The sequence below is a fragment of the Ammospiza caudacuta genome, chromosome 25 (assembly GCF_027887145.1).
Source record: "Ammospiza caudacuta isolate bAmmCau1 chromosome 25, bAmmCau1.pri, whole genome shotgun sequence".
Lineage (NCBI taxonomy): Eukaryota > Metazoa > Chordata > Aves > Passeriformes > Passerellidae > Ammospiza > Ammospiza caudacuta.
In genome coordinates, this window is record NC_080617.1 from 7,250,077 (window position 1) to 7,264,374 (window position 14,298).

A 14,298-nucleotide genomic window follows, 5' to 3' on the forward strand; every position below is an offset into this window, starting at 1 on the left:
CCATCCCATCCCATCCCATCCCAGCCCCATCCCCTGGGATGCTGCAGAGGGTTTGAGGGTTTATCCATGCCCTGATCCCATCCCATCCCCTGCCCCTGGGATGCTGCAGAGGGTTTGAAGGTTTATCCATGCCCTGATCCCATCCAATCCCATCCCCTGGGATGCTGCAGAGGGTTTGAGGGTTTATCCATGCCCTGATCCCATCCCATCCCATCCCATCCCATCCCATCCCATCCCATCCCATCCCATCCCCTGAGATGCTGCAGAGGGTTTGAGGGTTTATCCATGCCCTGATCCCATCCCATCCCATCCCATCCCATCCCATCCCATCCCATCCCATCCCATCCCATCCCATCCCCTGAGATGCTGCAGAGGGTTTGAGGGTTTATCCATGCCCTGATCCCATCCCATCCCATCCCATCCCATCCCATCCCCTGAGATGCTGCAGAGGGTTTGAAGGTTTATCCATGCCCTGATCCCATCCCATCCCATCCCCTGAGATGCTGCAGAGGGTTTGAGGGTTTATCCATGCCCTGATCCCATCCCATCCCCTGCCCCTGGGATGCTGCAGAGCCCACAGGGGAGATCCTGACAAACCCATGGAATGGCCACGCACACAGGAGCTATGAAATATTCAACAGCCACAGAACATTCCAGCACAGTGGGGCTTTGAAAATAAAGAGGAGGGGACGGGGGGGAGCTGAAGAAAAGCTGGGTATGGCACTAATTATCCCCCGGCTCCTAATTAGTTGCTTGAATTTAAAACACGGGCTGGGCTGCGGCAGCAGCTCGGCGAGCCCATTGTGCTATTAATACATCCCTGGCGTGACACGGTTAAAAATACTCCCACCCTGTCAAGGCAAAACGAGCCTTGGAAGTGTCACGAGGGGAGGAGTTGAGGGATGGAAATCCTCTTAAAGGAGCACGACTTGCCCAGCACCAAATAAACAGAATGAACGGGTTTGTTTCAGCCCCCACACCCCAAATAATTCTCGGTGCAGAGCTCTTGGGACACCCCAACATCAGAGCAGTTTCCCTGGCACGGCCAAAAGGGAGGAGTGTTTTATTTTCCAGGAGCTCTCCTGCCTGGGGAACAGGTGGATTTGCTGCTCTCGGGGCCCTGGGTGCTGAAATTGTGGGCAAAAGGGGGAATTTTATAGTGGCCACCCCTCCTCACAGCCAGGGGATGCAGGAGAGCCCAGGGCAGCTGCCAGAGATGATTTTTCCATGGAATATCTATATTATATATAGGTAAATATATATATATATATATGTATAAAATAAAGATATTCCATATATAAATATAAATATATATATATATATATATATATATATATATATATATATATACCATATATATATAAAATATAGATATTCCATATATAATATATTCCATATATATTTATACCTATATATAACATAGATATTCCATATATATATACACACCTATATATTATATATATTTTTTTTAATTTAATATATATTTTTAAAAATATATATTTTTATATATATTATTTTATATATTATTTTAAATAATATATAATTATATATTATTTAAATATATATATATAATTTAAATAATATATAATTTAAATAATATATTATTTTTTATATATATTATTTTAAATATATTTAATATATATTAAAAAAATATATATATATATAAAAAAAATATAGGTATTTTTGGGTGGGATCCATCAGACACCGGGGCCTCTTCCCACAGGATTTGTGAGCCAAGGAAAGCACTCTGGGGTGGGGTTTTATGGATCAATCCAGGTCTGTATTTCCACATTTCAGATCCCGTCAGGACGAGGAGCAGCTGCCCTCCTGTCTGCACTGACAATAATTCCACATCCAGAGGGGTTCAGTGCTGCTCCCTGCCCCTGGAATCTCAGCCATACCAGCACAGAAACAATTCCTGCACTCCACATTTGCCCCCTGCCTTCTCATCCCTTTTGTCCCCCCGCCAATCCGAGCCCCTGATGGATCAATACACAAATTAAAAGACAAAAGAACCTGACACATCCGCCGTGGCTGGGAGAGCAGGCCAAGCCAGGCTTTCTGCTGGAAAAACATCCATCTTTTCTACAATAAACCAGCAATCTGCTGCTCCACGCCAAAACCAACACCCTCAGAGGCACCCTCGTGTGATGGGCAACACAAGGGCTTTGTTTTAATGAAATTAAAAATAAATAAATTTTTAAAAACCAGCGCCCAGCCAAGGCTTTGTGTGGTGAATGGTGACAGGAGGGGTGAGACAGCCTGAATGGGTCTGGGGGCTCTGGTGCCCCCCCAAGGAGGGCTGGTGGCGGTCTCAGCACCAATTTTGGGGTGAAAACATGAGCTAAAGGGTTAAAAAGGAGGATTTGGGGTCACCCAGCTCCCCATCATGCTGCAGGAGCACCCACAGGCTGAGCTCACTTCCTAGCACGGGGAAAAGCTGGATTCCACCCAAAATGCTCCATTTCCATCTGTCCCAGGGGCTTTCCAGAGCACACACACCTCACACAGCTCCTGCCCTGCCTCAGTTTCCCTCCTCAGCCCTTCTGCCCCCCGTTCATTCAGGAATCATCCCTGGGTTTGCACGACGTGGCTCCAGCCCAAAGTGGGGAAACTGCTGGAAAAAACCAATTGTGCCCCAAAAACCCCTTTGGGCGCAGCTGTGGGGTGAATTTTGGGGGCCAGGGAAGGGGGAGAGCCCTGAGCCTGCAGCTCTGAGCTGCTGCAGCCCCCGAGGGTCCGTCCTGCCCCAGCTCCAGCGTGGGAGGAACTTGGGAAGCTTTAAATGTGATTTAAATGTGATTTAACTGTGGAGCTGCGTCCCTCGTGACTGGCAGCGGGCAGGCTCCTCAGCTCAGGGATGAGAGGATAAAAAATTCGCTTCAGAGAGCGAGAAAACTTGGTTTTCCTCACCCAGGGCAATGCTGGGATTTTGTTTTCCAGTGGAAAAAACCCAGCGCGAGAGGGAGTGGATCCCCAGCAGCCAAAGGGATTTGGGGAATTCTGCTCGAGGAGGGGAACTGGGGCTGGACACAACTCCAGGGCTCCCACTGGGCTCAGCTGAACCTCCACGTATTTTCCTTAAAAACACAAGAAAAAGTGAAAATAAAAAAAAAAATACCCAACAAAAACCGCGAGAGCCGTGTTGTAATTACAGGGAGCTTTAACACCAGCCTGGATTTGCATTAATTAAATCAACGGGGAAGCACCAATGGAGCAAATGAGGTTTTCTGTGGATGGCAGCAAGGGCTGGAATTTGGGGTTTGCTGCAGGGATGAGCCCTGGAAGGGGAGCAGGAGGAGAAGGGGGAGAAGGAGAAGGAGAAGGAGAAGGAGAAGGAGAAGGAGAAGGAGAAGGAGAAGGAGAAGGAGAAGGAGAAGGAGAAGGAGAAGGAGAAGGAGAAGGAGAAGGAGAAGGAGAAGGAGAAGGAGAAGGAGAAGGAGGAGGAGAAGGAGAAGGAGAAGGAGGAGGAGGAGGAGAAGGAGAAGGAGAAGGAGAAGGAGAAGGAGAAGGAGAAGGAGAAGGAGAAGGAGAAGGAGAAGGAGAAGGAGAAGGAGAAGGAGAAGGAGGAGGAGGAGGAGAAGGAGAAGGAGAAGGAGAAGGAGAAGGAGAAGGAGAAGGAGAAGGAGAAGGAGAAGGAGAAGGAGAAGGAGAAGGAGAAGGAGAAGGAGAAGGAGAAGGAGAAGGAGAAGGAGAAGGAGAAGGAGAAGGAGAAGGAGAAGGAGAAGCAGGAGGAGAAGGAGAAGGAGAAGGAGAAGGAGAAGGAGAAGGAGAAGGAGAAGGAGAAGGAGAAGGAGAAGGAGAAGGAGAAGGAGAAGGAGAAGGAGAAGGAGAAGGAGAAGGAGGAGGAGAAGGAGAAGGAGAAGCAGGAGGAGGAGAAGGAGGCTCCGGGCTGTGCTGACACCGTGGCATTGCACATTCCAGGGGGAAGCTGTGGTGGGAGAGCTCAGAGAGGCCGTGGGGAACAGGAATGTGCCCATTCACAGCCCAGCCCGGCTGCAGGCGCAGCTGTGAGGGGAATATCAATGGGCAGCAGCGCTTGTTGTGTTTGGGGCTGGGGGTTTTTTTTTCATTTTTAAAGTCATAGGTTTGAGTATAGTTTTTGGTTTTATTTTTTAAAGTCATAGGTTTGAGTATGGGGTTTTGGTTTTGTTTTGTTTTTTAAATTTTTAAAGCCATGGGTTTGAGTATGGGTTTTCTATTTTTAAATTTTTAAAGCCATGGGTTTGAGTAGCCTCTTCCTCATCCATCCCAGACCCAGAGAACAACCCCAGCCCCTTCCTCACCCATCGCAGCCCCTTCCTCACCCATCCCAAAGCACCCCGGGCCCAGCAGAGCGGTTTGAGCTGGCTCTGGGCTGGGCAGGGTTAACCCCAGCGCAAAGGCAGGCTGGGGCAGTGTTTGGGTTTGTGCTGAACGCAGGGTTGGTAACACAAAGATGTTTTGTTGTGCCTCTGAGCAGCCTTTGAGCAGTGCCAAGGCCTTTCCTGCCCCTGTGTCACCCCCGGGGAGCAGGGAGGGGACACAGCTGGGACAGGTGAGAACAGGGGTGTCCCAGACCATGCCCAGGATGGAAACCAGGATAAGGGGGACACTGGGAGTGATGGGTTTGTCTTCCCAGCTCACCTTTGGGAGTGGCTGAGCCCCTTGGAATGGGATTTCTGGGAACGAAATCCTGGGAATGAAATCCTGGGAATAAATCCCTGTCCACGGGAAAGAGGGAATGAATTCCTGGGAACGAATCCCTGGGAATGAATCCCTGCCCATGAGAAGAGGGGAATGAATTTTGGGAATGAATCCCTGCCCATAGAAAGGGGGGAATGAATTCCTGGGAATGAATCCCTGTCCATAGAAAGGACGGAATGAATTCCTGGGAATGAATTTTTGGGAATTAATTCCTGCCCATGGGAAGGGGGGAATGAATTCTTGGGAATGAATCCCTGGGAATGAATCCCTGCCCATGAGAAAGAGGAATGGATTCTTGGAGGTAAATTCATTCCTGGGAATGAATTCCTGGGAATGAATCCCTGCCCGTGGGAAGGGGGAATGAATTCCTGGTGGTGAATCTCTTCCCATAAGAAGGGAGGGAATGAATTCCTGGCTTCCCCCTGCTCGCACACACAGCTTTTCCTTTCCCTTCCCTATCAAACCTCCCTTATCTCAGCCCACAGGTTTCCCTCAGCCGTGCGGTTCTCTCCCCGTCCCAGCGGCTGCGTGGGGCCGGGCTTGGAGCATTCCGGGGAATCCTTCCCGGAGTCGGTTCCCATCCTCCCATCCCGGCTGGAAGGGAGCGCGGGGAGCTCGGGAGGGGCCGCTCCGGGCTGGGATTCGGGATTCGGGATTGGTTCAGCATCCTCCCATCCCGGCTATAACGGAGCACGGGAGGAGCCACTCCGGGCTGGGATTCGGGATTCGGGATTGGGGATTGGGGATTGGGGATTCGGGATTCAGGATTCGGGATTGGGGATTGGTTCAGCATCCTCCCATCCCGGCTATAACGGAGCACGGGAGGAGCCGCTCCGGGCTGGGTTTCCGAGCCGCTGAATGAGGAGGATGCTCAGCACCGCACAGAACACAAACTGCAGGGTTCCTGCCCTGCCCCAGCGCCCCCGGGGGCTTTTTTTTCCATCTCTTTTCTGTCAGGATTTTATCCAGAGGCACAAACCCGCTTGTTTTGGGTGGTGGCAGCGCTGCAGGGGGAGCAGAGGGATGCGGGGATGGAGAGGAGGGTCCTGCCTGCTCCCCACGGGCACCGGGCAGGGGAATGAGCCCCCCGGGAGCCGAAGGGTTAATGCCAGAGCCCCCCTCCTCCAGGGAGCCCAAGGGTTAATGCAGAGCGCCCCCCGGGAGGGGAAGGGTTAATGCCGGAGCCCCCCGGGAGGGGAAGGGTTAATGTCACAGCCCCCGGGAGGGGAAGGGTTAATGCCACAGCCCCCGGGAGGGGAAGGGTTAATGCCGGAGCCCCCGGGAGGGGAAGGGTTAATGCCGGAGCCCCCCACCGAGCAGAGCCGGGGACCACCGCCCCTCCCGAACCCTTTACATAAGAGCCCTGCAGAACTCCCAGCCTGCGCCGGCACAAAATGGGATCGGGTCGGATCGGATCGGGTCGGGTCGGATCGGATCGGATCGGATCGGATCGGATGTCACCGGTGCTGGGGGATCCATCCCCATCCCACAGCTCTGAGGGGTGCTCAGAGACTCTTTCCTCTTCCTTTTCCTTTTTCCTTTTTCCTTTTCCTTTTCCTTTTCCTTTTCCTTTTCCTTTTCCTTTTCCTTTTCCTTTTCCTTTCCCTTTTCCTTTCCCTTTTCCTTTCCCTTTCCCTTTTCCTTCCCCTTCCCTTTCCTTCCTCCTGCAGGGTTTTTTTCCTTCCATCTGCACGGCTTTGTGGGACAATTATGGGATTTTCCTTACCTGGGGATGGTTTTAAAGCCCTTCCCAACCCACCGCTGTGCTTTATACTCTGCACACCCAACTCCGTTTTTATCCCTGGGGGTTTTATTCCCTCAGCGCAGGCTCGGGGGCAGGGAGGGCTCTGCTGGCACCTTCCCTGGCACTGCCCCAGCTCCTGCTCCCCTCAGGGCTCCTCTGCCCCTCCTGGCTCCCATCCCGGGTTACGGGAGCCACTTTGCAGCGCCCGGGGGCAGCTACAGGTGAGAGCGGCCAAAGGGCACACCTGGAACCAGCGAGTCCCCGGCGCCTTCCAGGAGCTCGTCCCACTGTCCAAACTGCTCCTGCAGCTCTGCACGGGGCACGAGGTTACCACAGTGTCCCCTCTGGGTGACAGAGCCACCACGGCCTCCCGTCCACTGACAGGGCCGCCACAGTGTCCCCGTCCAGGCGACAGGGCCACCGCAGCAGTGCCCTGAAGGTGACAGAGCCACCGCAGTGTCCCCTCCACTGACAGGGCCACCAGAACCTTCTCTCCAGCTCACAGGGCCACCACAGTGTCCCCTGCAGATGACAGGGCCACCACAGCCCCTCTAGGAGTCCCCAGGGGGCACCCACTGCCCCCCTGTGCTTTGGGCAGCCCCATCCCAGGAGCCCCCAGTTCCCCCTGCTCCCCATCCCCAGAGCCCCCCATCCCCAGAGCCCCCCAGCCCCATCCCCAGAGCCCCCATCCCCAGAGCCCCCCCCCAGCCCCATCCCCAGAGCCCCCCATCCCCAGAGCCCCCCAGCCCCATCCCCAGAGCCCCCCATCCCCAGAGCCCCCCAGCCCCATCCCCAGAGCCCCCATCCCCAGAGCCCCCCATCCCCATCCCCAGCCCCACAGCCCCCATCCCCAGCCCCAGAGCCCCCCATCCCCATCCCCAGAGCCCCCATCCCCAGCCCCATCCCCATCCCCAGAGCCCCCCAGCCCCATCCCCATCCCCAGAGCCCCCCGTTTCCCCTGCTGCCCACCCTGCCCATACCCAGGTGTCTCTGCAGGAAGGCCAGAGCAGCCCGGCTGGTGACGGTCAGAGCCCTGCGAGGGTCCAGGCTGCCCCTCCTGCCGAAGATGAGGCTGAAGAGCCTCCCAGGGAGGAAGGCAAGGTCGGTCTGGCCCTCATGCACGGTCCCCCTGGGCAGGGCAGGGCAGGATGGGCATCAGGGCACGTGCAGCAGCACCCAGAGGTCCCTGCTGGGCACCCACGGGTGCTGCCTGCAGCAGGAGGGGTGGGCGACGCCCGGGCTCACAGCACGGTCACAATCCTCGTCTGGCTGTTCCTGGAGCTCAAACTCCTCATCTTGGCAGCGCTCTCGGGGGTCTGGAAGTGCTCAGTGTTGATGAAGAGCACGGGGCTGGGCACCTCTGGGTACAGCAGGTTCTCCAGAGGGAACATCCAGGCGTCCAAAGCCACGGCACACCTGCAGCAGCACAGGCACCATCTTCTATGGAAAAGCTTTTCTTTAGCATTTCTCCTCCCGAGAAGCTGAGAGGCCTCAGGAACAAAATGCAAACAATGGTTATCTGCTGCTGTGGAATGCAACAGGGGCATCTGGGATTGGGCTCATGGGGTTGTTTCTAATTAATGGCCAATCACAGCCAGACTCTCTGTCCAAGACACAAGCCTTTGCTATTCATTCCTTCCTTTTCTATTCTTACTCAGCCTTCTGATGAAATCCTTTCTTCCATTCTCTTAGTATAGTTTTAATGTAATATATATTATAAAACAATAAATCAGGCCTTCTGAAACACGGAGTCAGATCCTGATCTCTCCCCTCACCCTCAGACCCCTGTCACAGCCCACCAGGGCTCCCCTTCCCTCCAGGATGAGCCCAGAGTCCCCAGAGCCCCTGCAGCCCCTGGCACCCCTCACCTGCGGCTAGGCACACCTGGGGCTGGGCACACCTGGGGCTGGGCACACCTGGGGCTGGGCACACCTGAGGCTGGGCACCCTCACCTGAAGCTGGGCTCCTTCACCAAGGCCAGCACCGCCGTCACGCCCCCGAAGGAATGGCCCATGACGGCCACCTTGCTCAGATCAAGGCTGTCCTGCAAAAGGGAAAGGGCTCAGGGCTCTGAGCCCAAACCTCACGGCTGGATCAGGGATTAGGGCAGAAAAAGCCAAGGGAAGGCGAGCAGAGTGCCCCTGGAAGGGGAAATGCCGTGTCCCACTGCTGGTGTGAGGGGCTGGGGTGTCACAGCCATCTTTTATGGAAAATCCTTTCCTTAGGATTTTTCCTCCCGAGAAGCTGAGAGGCCTCAGGAACAAAATGCAAACAATGGTTATGTGCTGCTGTGGAATGCAACAGGGGCATCTGGGATTGGGCTCATGTGGCTGTTTCTAATTAATGGCCAATCACAGTCGGACTCTCTGTCCAAGACACAAGCCTTGTTATTCATTCTTTCTTTTTCTATTCTTAGCCAGTCTTCTGATGAAATTTTTTCTTCTGTTCTTTTAGTATAGATATAATATATTATAATATAATATAATATAATATAATATAATATAATATAATATAATATATATCACAAAATAATAAATCAGCCTTCTGAAACACGGAATCAACATTCTCATCCCTTCCCTCATCCTTGGCCCCTTGAGCACTGTCCCACTGTGGCTCTGCACAGACCCCTCTTGCGCCAGCAGGACAAGCCTGAGGCAGCCAGGAGCGACCCGGGGGCACCCAGAGCCCCCCCAGAGCCCCCCAGAGCCCCCAGTACCTTCAGCACAGAGAGATCCCAGTCCTGGGGGAGGATGGCAGGGGCAGCTGTGCCACCAGCGATGGCCCGGAACAGCCGCAGTGCCCGCACGCACTCCTGGGCCCTCTGGTGAACCTGGAACCAGCAGGGTGAGCCCAGCTCCTGCCAGCCCCAAATCGGGGTCACAGCTTCCCCCCAGGGCCCCCCCAAGCCAGTTCCTGCAGTGCTTCTCTCCCTGAACTGAGCAAACACCAAACCTCAGTGTGGGACACGGCGCGTGTATGGGGGTGGTTTCTCTTTGGGGTTTGCTTTAATTCAGCCAATCTGGCAGCAGACAGCTGGAGATGACCAAAGGTCTCTGCTCTGGGCAGGAGGCAGAGCAGGGAGAGCCCGGGATCCTCACCAGCTGCCCCCAAGCTGAGCCATCCCCTGCTGAAACCCCCCCCAGAACCCCCAACCCAGGAGCAAACCTGGGTGTCCCCTAAAACCCACCCAGGAGCACCCCGAAACCCCAAACGCTCCAGGGAGAGTGTCCTGGTCACACCTGGGTGTCCCCTAAACCCACCCAGGAGCACCCCGAAACCCCAAACGCTCCAGGGAGAGGCTGCCCTGACTCGGAGCCACTTGGAGGCCACGTCCTCAGCTGCCCTAAGGACACCAGCGCTGCTGTCTGTGCACATTAAGGGTGACAAGTGACAAAAATCTCCAATGAAAACCTCCCTCCTGCTCCCTGCAACACAGAATGGAGACTGACCTGGCAGCTATTATCATTTATTTCTGTGTCCCCCTCACCATTTGTGCTCGTGGGCTCAGGAGAGCTGTTTCCCTTTAGTGTGCAGCGTGCCATGAGGCAGAGCACACACACAAATGACAGTTTGGGAGGTGATTCGAGGCTGCCAAAAGCACCTCCGTTCCTAGAGAGCTTTTCCACCGCTAATCTGCACTCGCTGCTGCCCTTTTAAACGAGGCAGGAACAGACAGGGGGTGGGGGGAACGTGGCTCAGCAGGAACCCTCCCCGCTCCCCAGCCAGCAGCTGTCCAGGATAATCCCAGAGGGACAAAAAATCCCACTGGGAACAAACCCAGCAGCTGCTGCGGGGCTGGGCACAGAGCCCTGCTGTCCCCAGGGCGTGGGGACATCGTCCAGGGCCAGGGTCAGCTGCAGCTGGACAGACAGACAGACCCCAGGAGACAAACAGAAACAGGCTGAACAGGTTTTGCTCATCTCTCAGGAGAAAGCTCAGCCCCAGCAGCATGGGAAGAGCATCCCCAGGGATGAGGGACCAGCCTGGCTCAAGGAGGAATTCCCAGAGCATCCCCAGGGATGAGGGACCAGCCTGGCTCACAGGAGGAATTCCCAGAGCATCCCCAGGGATGCAGGGCCAGCCTGGCTCACAGGAGGAATTCCCAGAGCATCCCCAGGGATGAGGGACCAGCCTGGCTCAAGGAGGAATTCCCAGAGCATCCCTAGGGATGAGGGACCAGCCTGGCTCAAGGAGGAATTCCCAGAGCATCCCTAGGGATGAGGGACCAGCCTGGCTCAAGGAGGAATTCCCAGAGCATCCCCAGGGATGAGGGACCAGCCTGGCTCACAGGAGGAATTCCCAGAGCATCCCCAGGGATGCAGGACCAGCCTGGCTCAAGGAGGAATTCCCAGCCCTCCCCTGTGCCCACTCTGGATCCCAGCCCTGGTACCTGCTTGTTTCTGAAATAAAACTCCTTCTGCCCCTGGGGCACCCTCTGGAAGGGGATCCACTCCTCCGTGCCAGCCTCTGCCGGGCAGAAATAGGTGGTGGCAGCAGAGTGGTCCCTGTGGGGCAGGAGGGAAGGGGACACTGGCCACAATGTCCCACCAGCCCCAGGATGAACCCGGTGGGCACCTGGGCACCCACCTGTGCTCCAGAGCTGCCACCACGAAGCCCCAGGACGCCAGCTCCGTGCAGATGGAGGAGTACGAGGTCCTGGGAGGGAGATGGGAGCAGAGGGGGCTCAGGGTGGGGCCAGGGAGGGTCCCCGCAGCCCCGTGCCAGCCCCGCTCAGGGCTCACGTTACCGAAAGGTTCCCAGGCCGTGGGAGAAGATGATCAGGGGGTACCCACGGCTGCAGGGCTTGAGGGGCCCATTCCAGCTCACCGGGACTCTGCAGGAGCCTGCAGGGGGAGAAAGGCCAGGAACGGGGTGGGGACAGGGCAGGGGGTGTGAGAGGTCTGAGTGGGGAGGGGGACACGGGCAGGGGGGTGGGACTGAACCCCACCGGGGGTCCCTAAGGGTGGGCACGGGGTGTCCCCCTCCCCGATGGGGTGTCCCCTCACCGATGGCCATGCCGAGCAGGGCGGAGCACCAGCGCCGACCCAGGGTGACATCGGCCAGGCCCCCGCAGTACTCGGGCCGGGGCACCCAGAGCGGCTCCGCGGCCCCGGCCCGGGCCAGGCACGGGTAGAACAGGCGCAGGAAGAGCCCCTGAAGGGGGACAGGGAAGGGGGACACCGTGGGGACGGCACAGAGGGGGGTGGCAGTGTCCAAAACCAGCGGGCTGCAGCCACCTTGATCTGCAGGGAAGCCTGTCCCTGTGCCCATTCTCATCCCTGTGCCCATGCTTGTTCCTGTGCCCATCCCCTTCCTTGTGCCCGTCCCCATCCCTGTGCCCACCCCTGTGCCCATCCCCACCCCTGTGCCCATCCCTGTCCCCATCCCCATCCCTGTGCCATCCCTGTGCCCATCCCCATCCCTGTGCCCATCCCCATCCCTGTGCCCACCCCTGTGCCAGCCCTATCCCAGTCCCCACCCCGTACCTGCCGCGTGTGCCCCACCATCACATCCGTGCATCCCACCTGGTGGGGTCCCTGTCCCGGGGGCAGTGCCAGCATCCCCCCCATGCTGCCTGGGCAGAGACACGGGGTCAGCGTCTGTCCCCACCCCAGGGACCCCAACCCGCTCCCTCCTCCCTTCCCCACGGCTCTCCCATTGCCCAGAGCCCCCCGGTGACCCCCATTGCACCCCGTCCCAGGGCAGAGCCCCCGGGGGCTGCTCAGGGGTGAGACCCCCCCGTTGCTGTCCCGGGATCGTTGAGGATGCTGTCCCCCCGCGGGGACAGGGGCAGGGACACGGACACAGAGCGGGGCTGGCACCCCCGGGACCCCGCAGTGCCGAACTACAGCTTCCAGCAGCGCCCGGCCCCGGACCACAGCTCCCAGTACGGCCCGGCCCCGGACCACAGCTCCCAGTATGCGCCGGGAGCCCGGACCACAGCTCCCAGTATGGCCCGGCCCCGGACCACAGCTCCCAGTATGCGCCGGGAGCCCGGACCACAGCTCCCAGTATGCGCCGGGAGCCCGGACCACAGCTCCCAGTACGGCCCGGCCCCGGACCACAGCTCCCAGTACGGCCCGGCCCCGGACCACAGCTCCCAGTATGCGCCGGGAGCCCGGACTACAGCTCCCAGTTGGCGGTGCTGGACTACAGCTCCCGGCATGGCATCCCCGTGCCCGAGCCGTGCCTGCGGCTCCCAGCGCTCCCCAGCGCTCCCGGTCACCATCGCAGCTCCCAGTGCTCCCCAGTTCCCGGTGAGCCCAGCTCCGAGTGCTCCTGACAGCTCCCAGTGCCTCCCAGTGCTCCCCAGTTCCCGGTGAGCCCAGCTCCGAGTGCTCCTGACAGCTCCCAGTGCCTCCCAGTGCCACCCCCGCTCCCAGTGCCCTCACCCGCGCAGCTCCCAGCGCTCCCAGTGCCCCTCGCAAGCTCCCAGGGCTCTCCCAGTTCCAAGTTTCCCTCTGTGCCCTCCCGGCTCCCAGTAAAACCGGCCCAGTGCCCCCCAGTGCCCCCAGTATCCCCTCCCCGCTCACAGCAGCGCAGCGCTCCCAGCTCCCAGCACGCCCCAGCGAACTCTGCCCGGCAGCTCCCGGTGACTCCAGCGCCCACGGACTGCAGCTCCCAGTAAGCACCAGTACGGGAAACCACGGCTCCCGGTGACACCGGGACCAAATCACGGCCCCCAGTGACGCCAGCACAGCTTCCAGTGACGCCAGGACAGGACACAGGTCCCGGTGTCACCAGTACAGCACTCCGATCTCAGTGTCACCAGCACAAAACCGCAGCTCCCAGGGCCACCAGCACAGGACACTGCTCCCAGTGTCACCAGCAGGAAATCACAGCTCCCAGTGCCACCAGCACAACTCCAGTTCCACCAGCACGAAACCACGGCTCCCAGTTGTGGGGGGCAATGCCCGTGCCCAGCGCCCCAAGCCCAGGGCTGCGCTGTCCCTGTCTGTCCCCAGCCGTGTCCCCCTGTCCCCCCCAGAGGCCAGCGGTGCTCCGGGGCTCTCTCTGCCCACCCCCACGTTCCCTTTGTTTAATCCTCTTTCTGCCGCTAAAGCGGCCCCGGGTCCCGGTAATCCCCTCTGCGGCCGGGGATTAAATCCCTGCGGGGCTGGGCTGGCCAGGCTGGCACAGAAACACCCAAAGGTTTGGTGACGACTGTCCCCAGGCCAGGCTGGCACAGAAACACCCAAAGGTTTGGTGACAGCCCCGCTCCGGGCTCACTGGGGAAACTGAGGCACGGCTGGGCACCGGATAGAGCCCTGGGGAAACTGAGGCACGCTCAGAGCGCCGCACAGAGCCCTGGGCTCGCCGCCGCCGGTGTCCCCGGGGCCGGGGCAGGAGCGGAGCGCTGCCCGTGCCCTCCGGGCGGGGCCGGCCGGGCTGTCCCGCCCGTGGCCGCCATCCAGCGCTCCGGTCCCGGCTTGCCCGGCCGGCGGGGCAGGGCGGGGGCCGGGACGGGCTGGGACAGACGAGCCCCGACCTGTCCGGCCCACGCCCGGCTCGGGGAATGGGGACAGCACCCCCAGATTACCCCGGCAAAGCCGCCCGGGGACACAGGGGGACAGGGGGACACAGAGGGACAGGGCCAGGGGGACACGGGGACACAGGGGGACAGGGGGACAGGGGGACAGGGGGACAGGGGGACAGGGGTCACGGGGTCCATGGGGACGGGGCGGGACGGGGTCCCTGGGGACACAGGGGACATGGGGACACACAGGGATAGGGGGACACGAGGACAGGGCTCCATGGGGACACGGGGACAGAGGGACAGGGGTCGGCGCCCCTCGGCCCCCTCGGGACCCCCCCGTTCCACGTGGGCGCGGCCAATGGGCGCGCGCCGGGGGCGGGGCTCTGCCGGG

General features: G+C 58.6%; 1 protein-coding gene across 1 annotated transcript; it reads right to left on the reverse strand.

Annotated features, from left to right (window-relative positions):
• Window positions 1-6,507: 6,507 nt before the first annotated feature.
• PAFAH2 (platelet activating factor acetylhydrolase 2) lies at window positions 6,508-12,000 on the reverse strand. The gene is made up of 10 exons (XM_058819881.1): window positions 11,917-12,000; window positions 11,437-11,584; window positions 11,178-11,274; window positions 11,018-11,086; window positions 10,821-10,935; window positions 9,147-9,260; window positions 8,383-8,474; window positions 7,676-7,846; window positions 7,411-7,559; window positions 6,508-6,740 (listed from the first exon to the last, which is right to left on the reverse strand). Exons 1-10 carry the CDS (start codon window positions 11,998-12,000, stop codon window positions 6,646-6,648), a joined length of 1,134 nt encoding a protein of 377 aa, XP_058675864.1. The 3' UTR covers window positions 6,508-6,645.
• Between the last annotated feature and the right edge of the window lie 2,298 nt (window positions 12,001-14,298).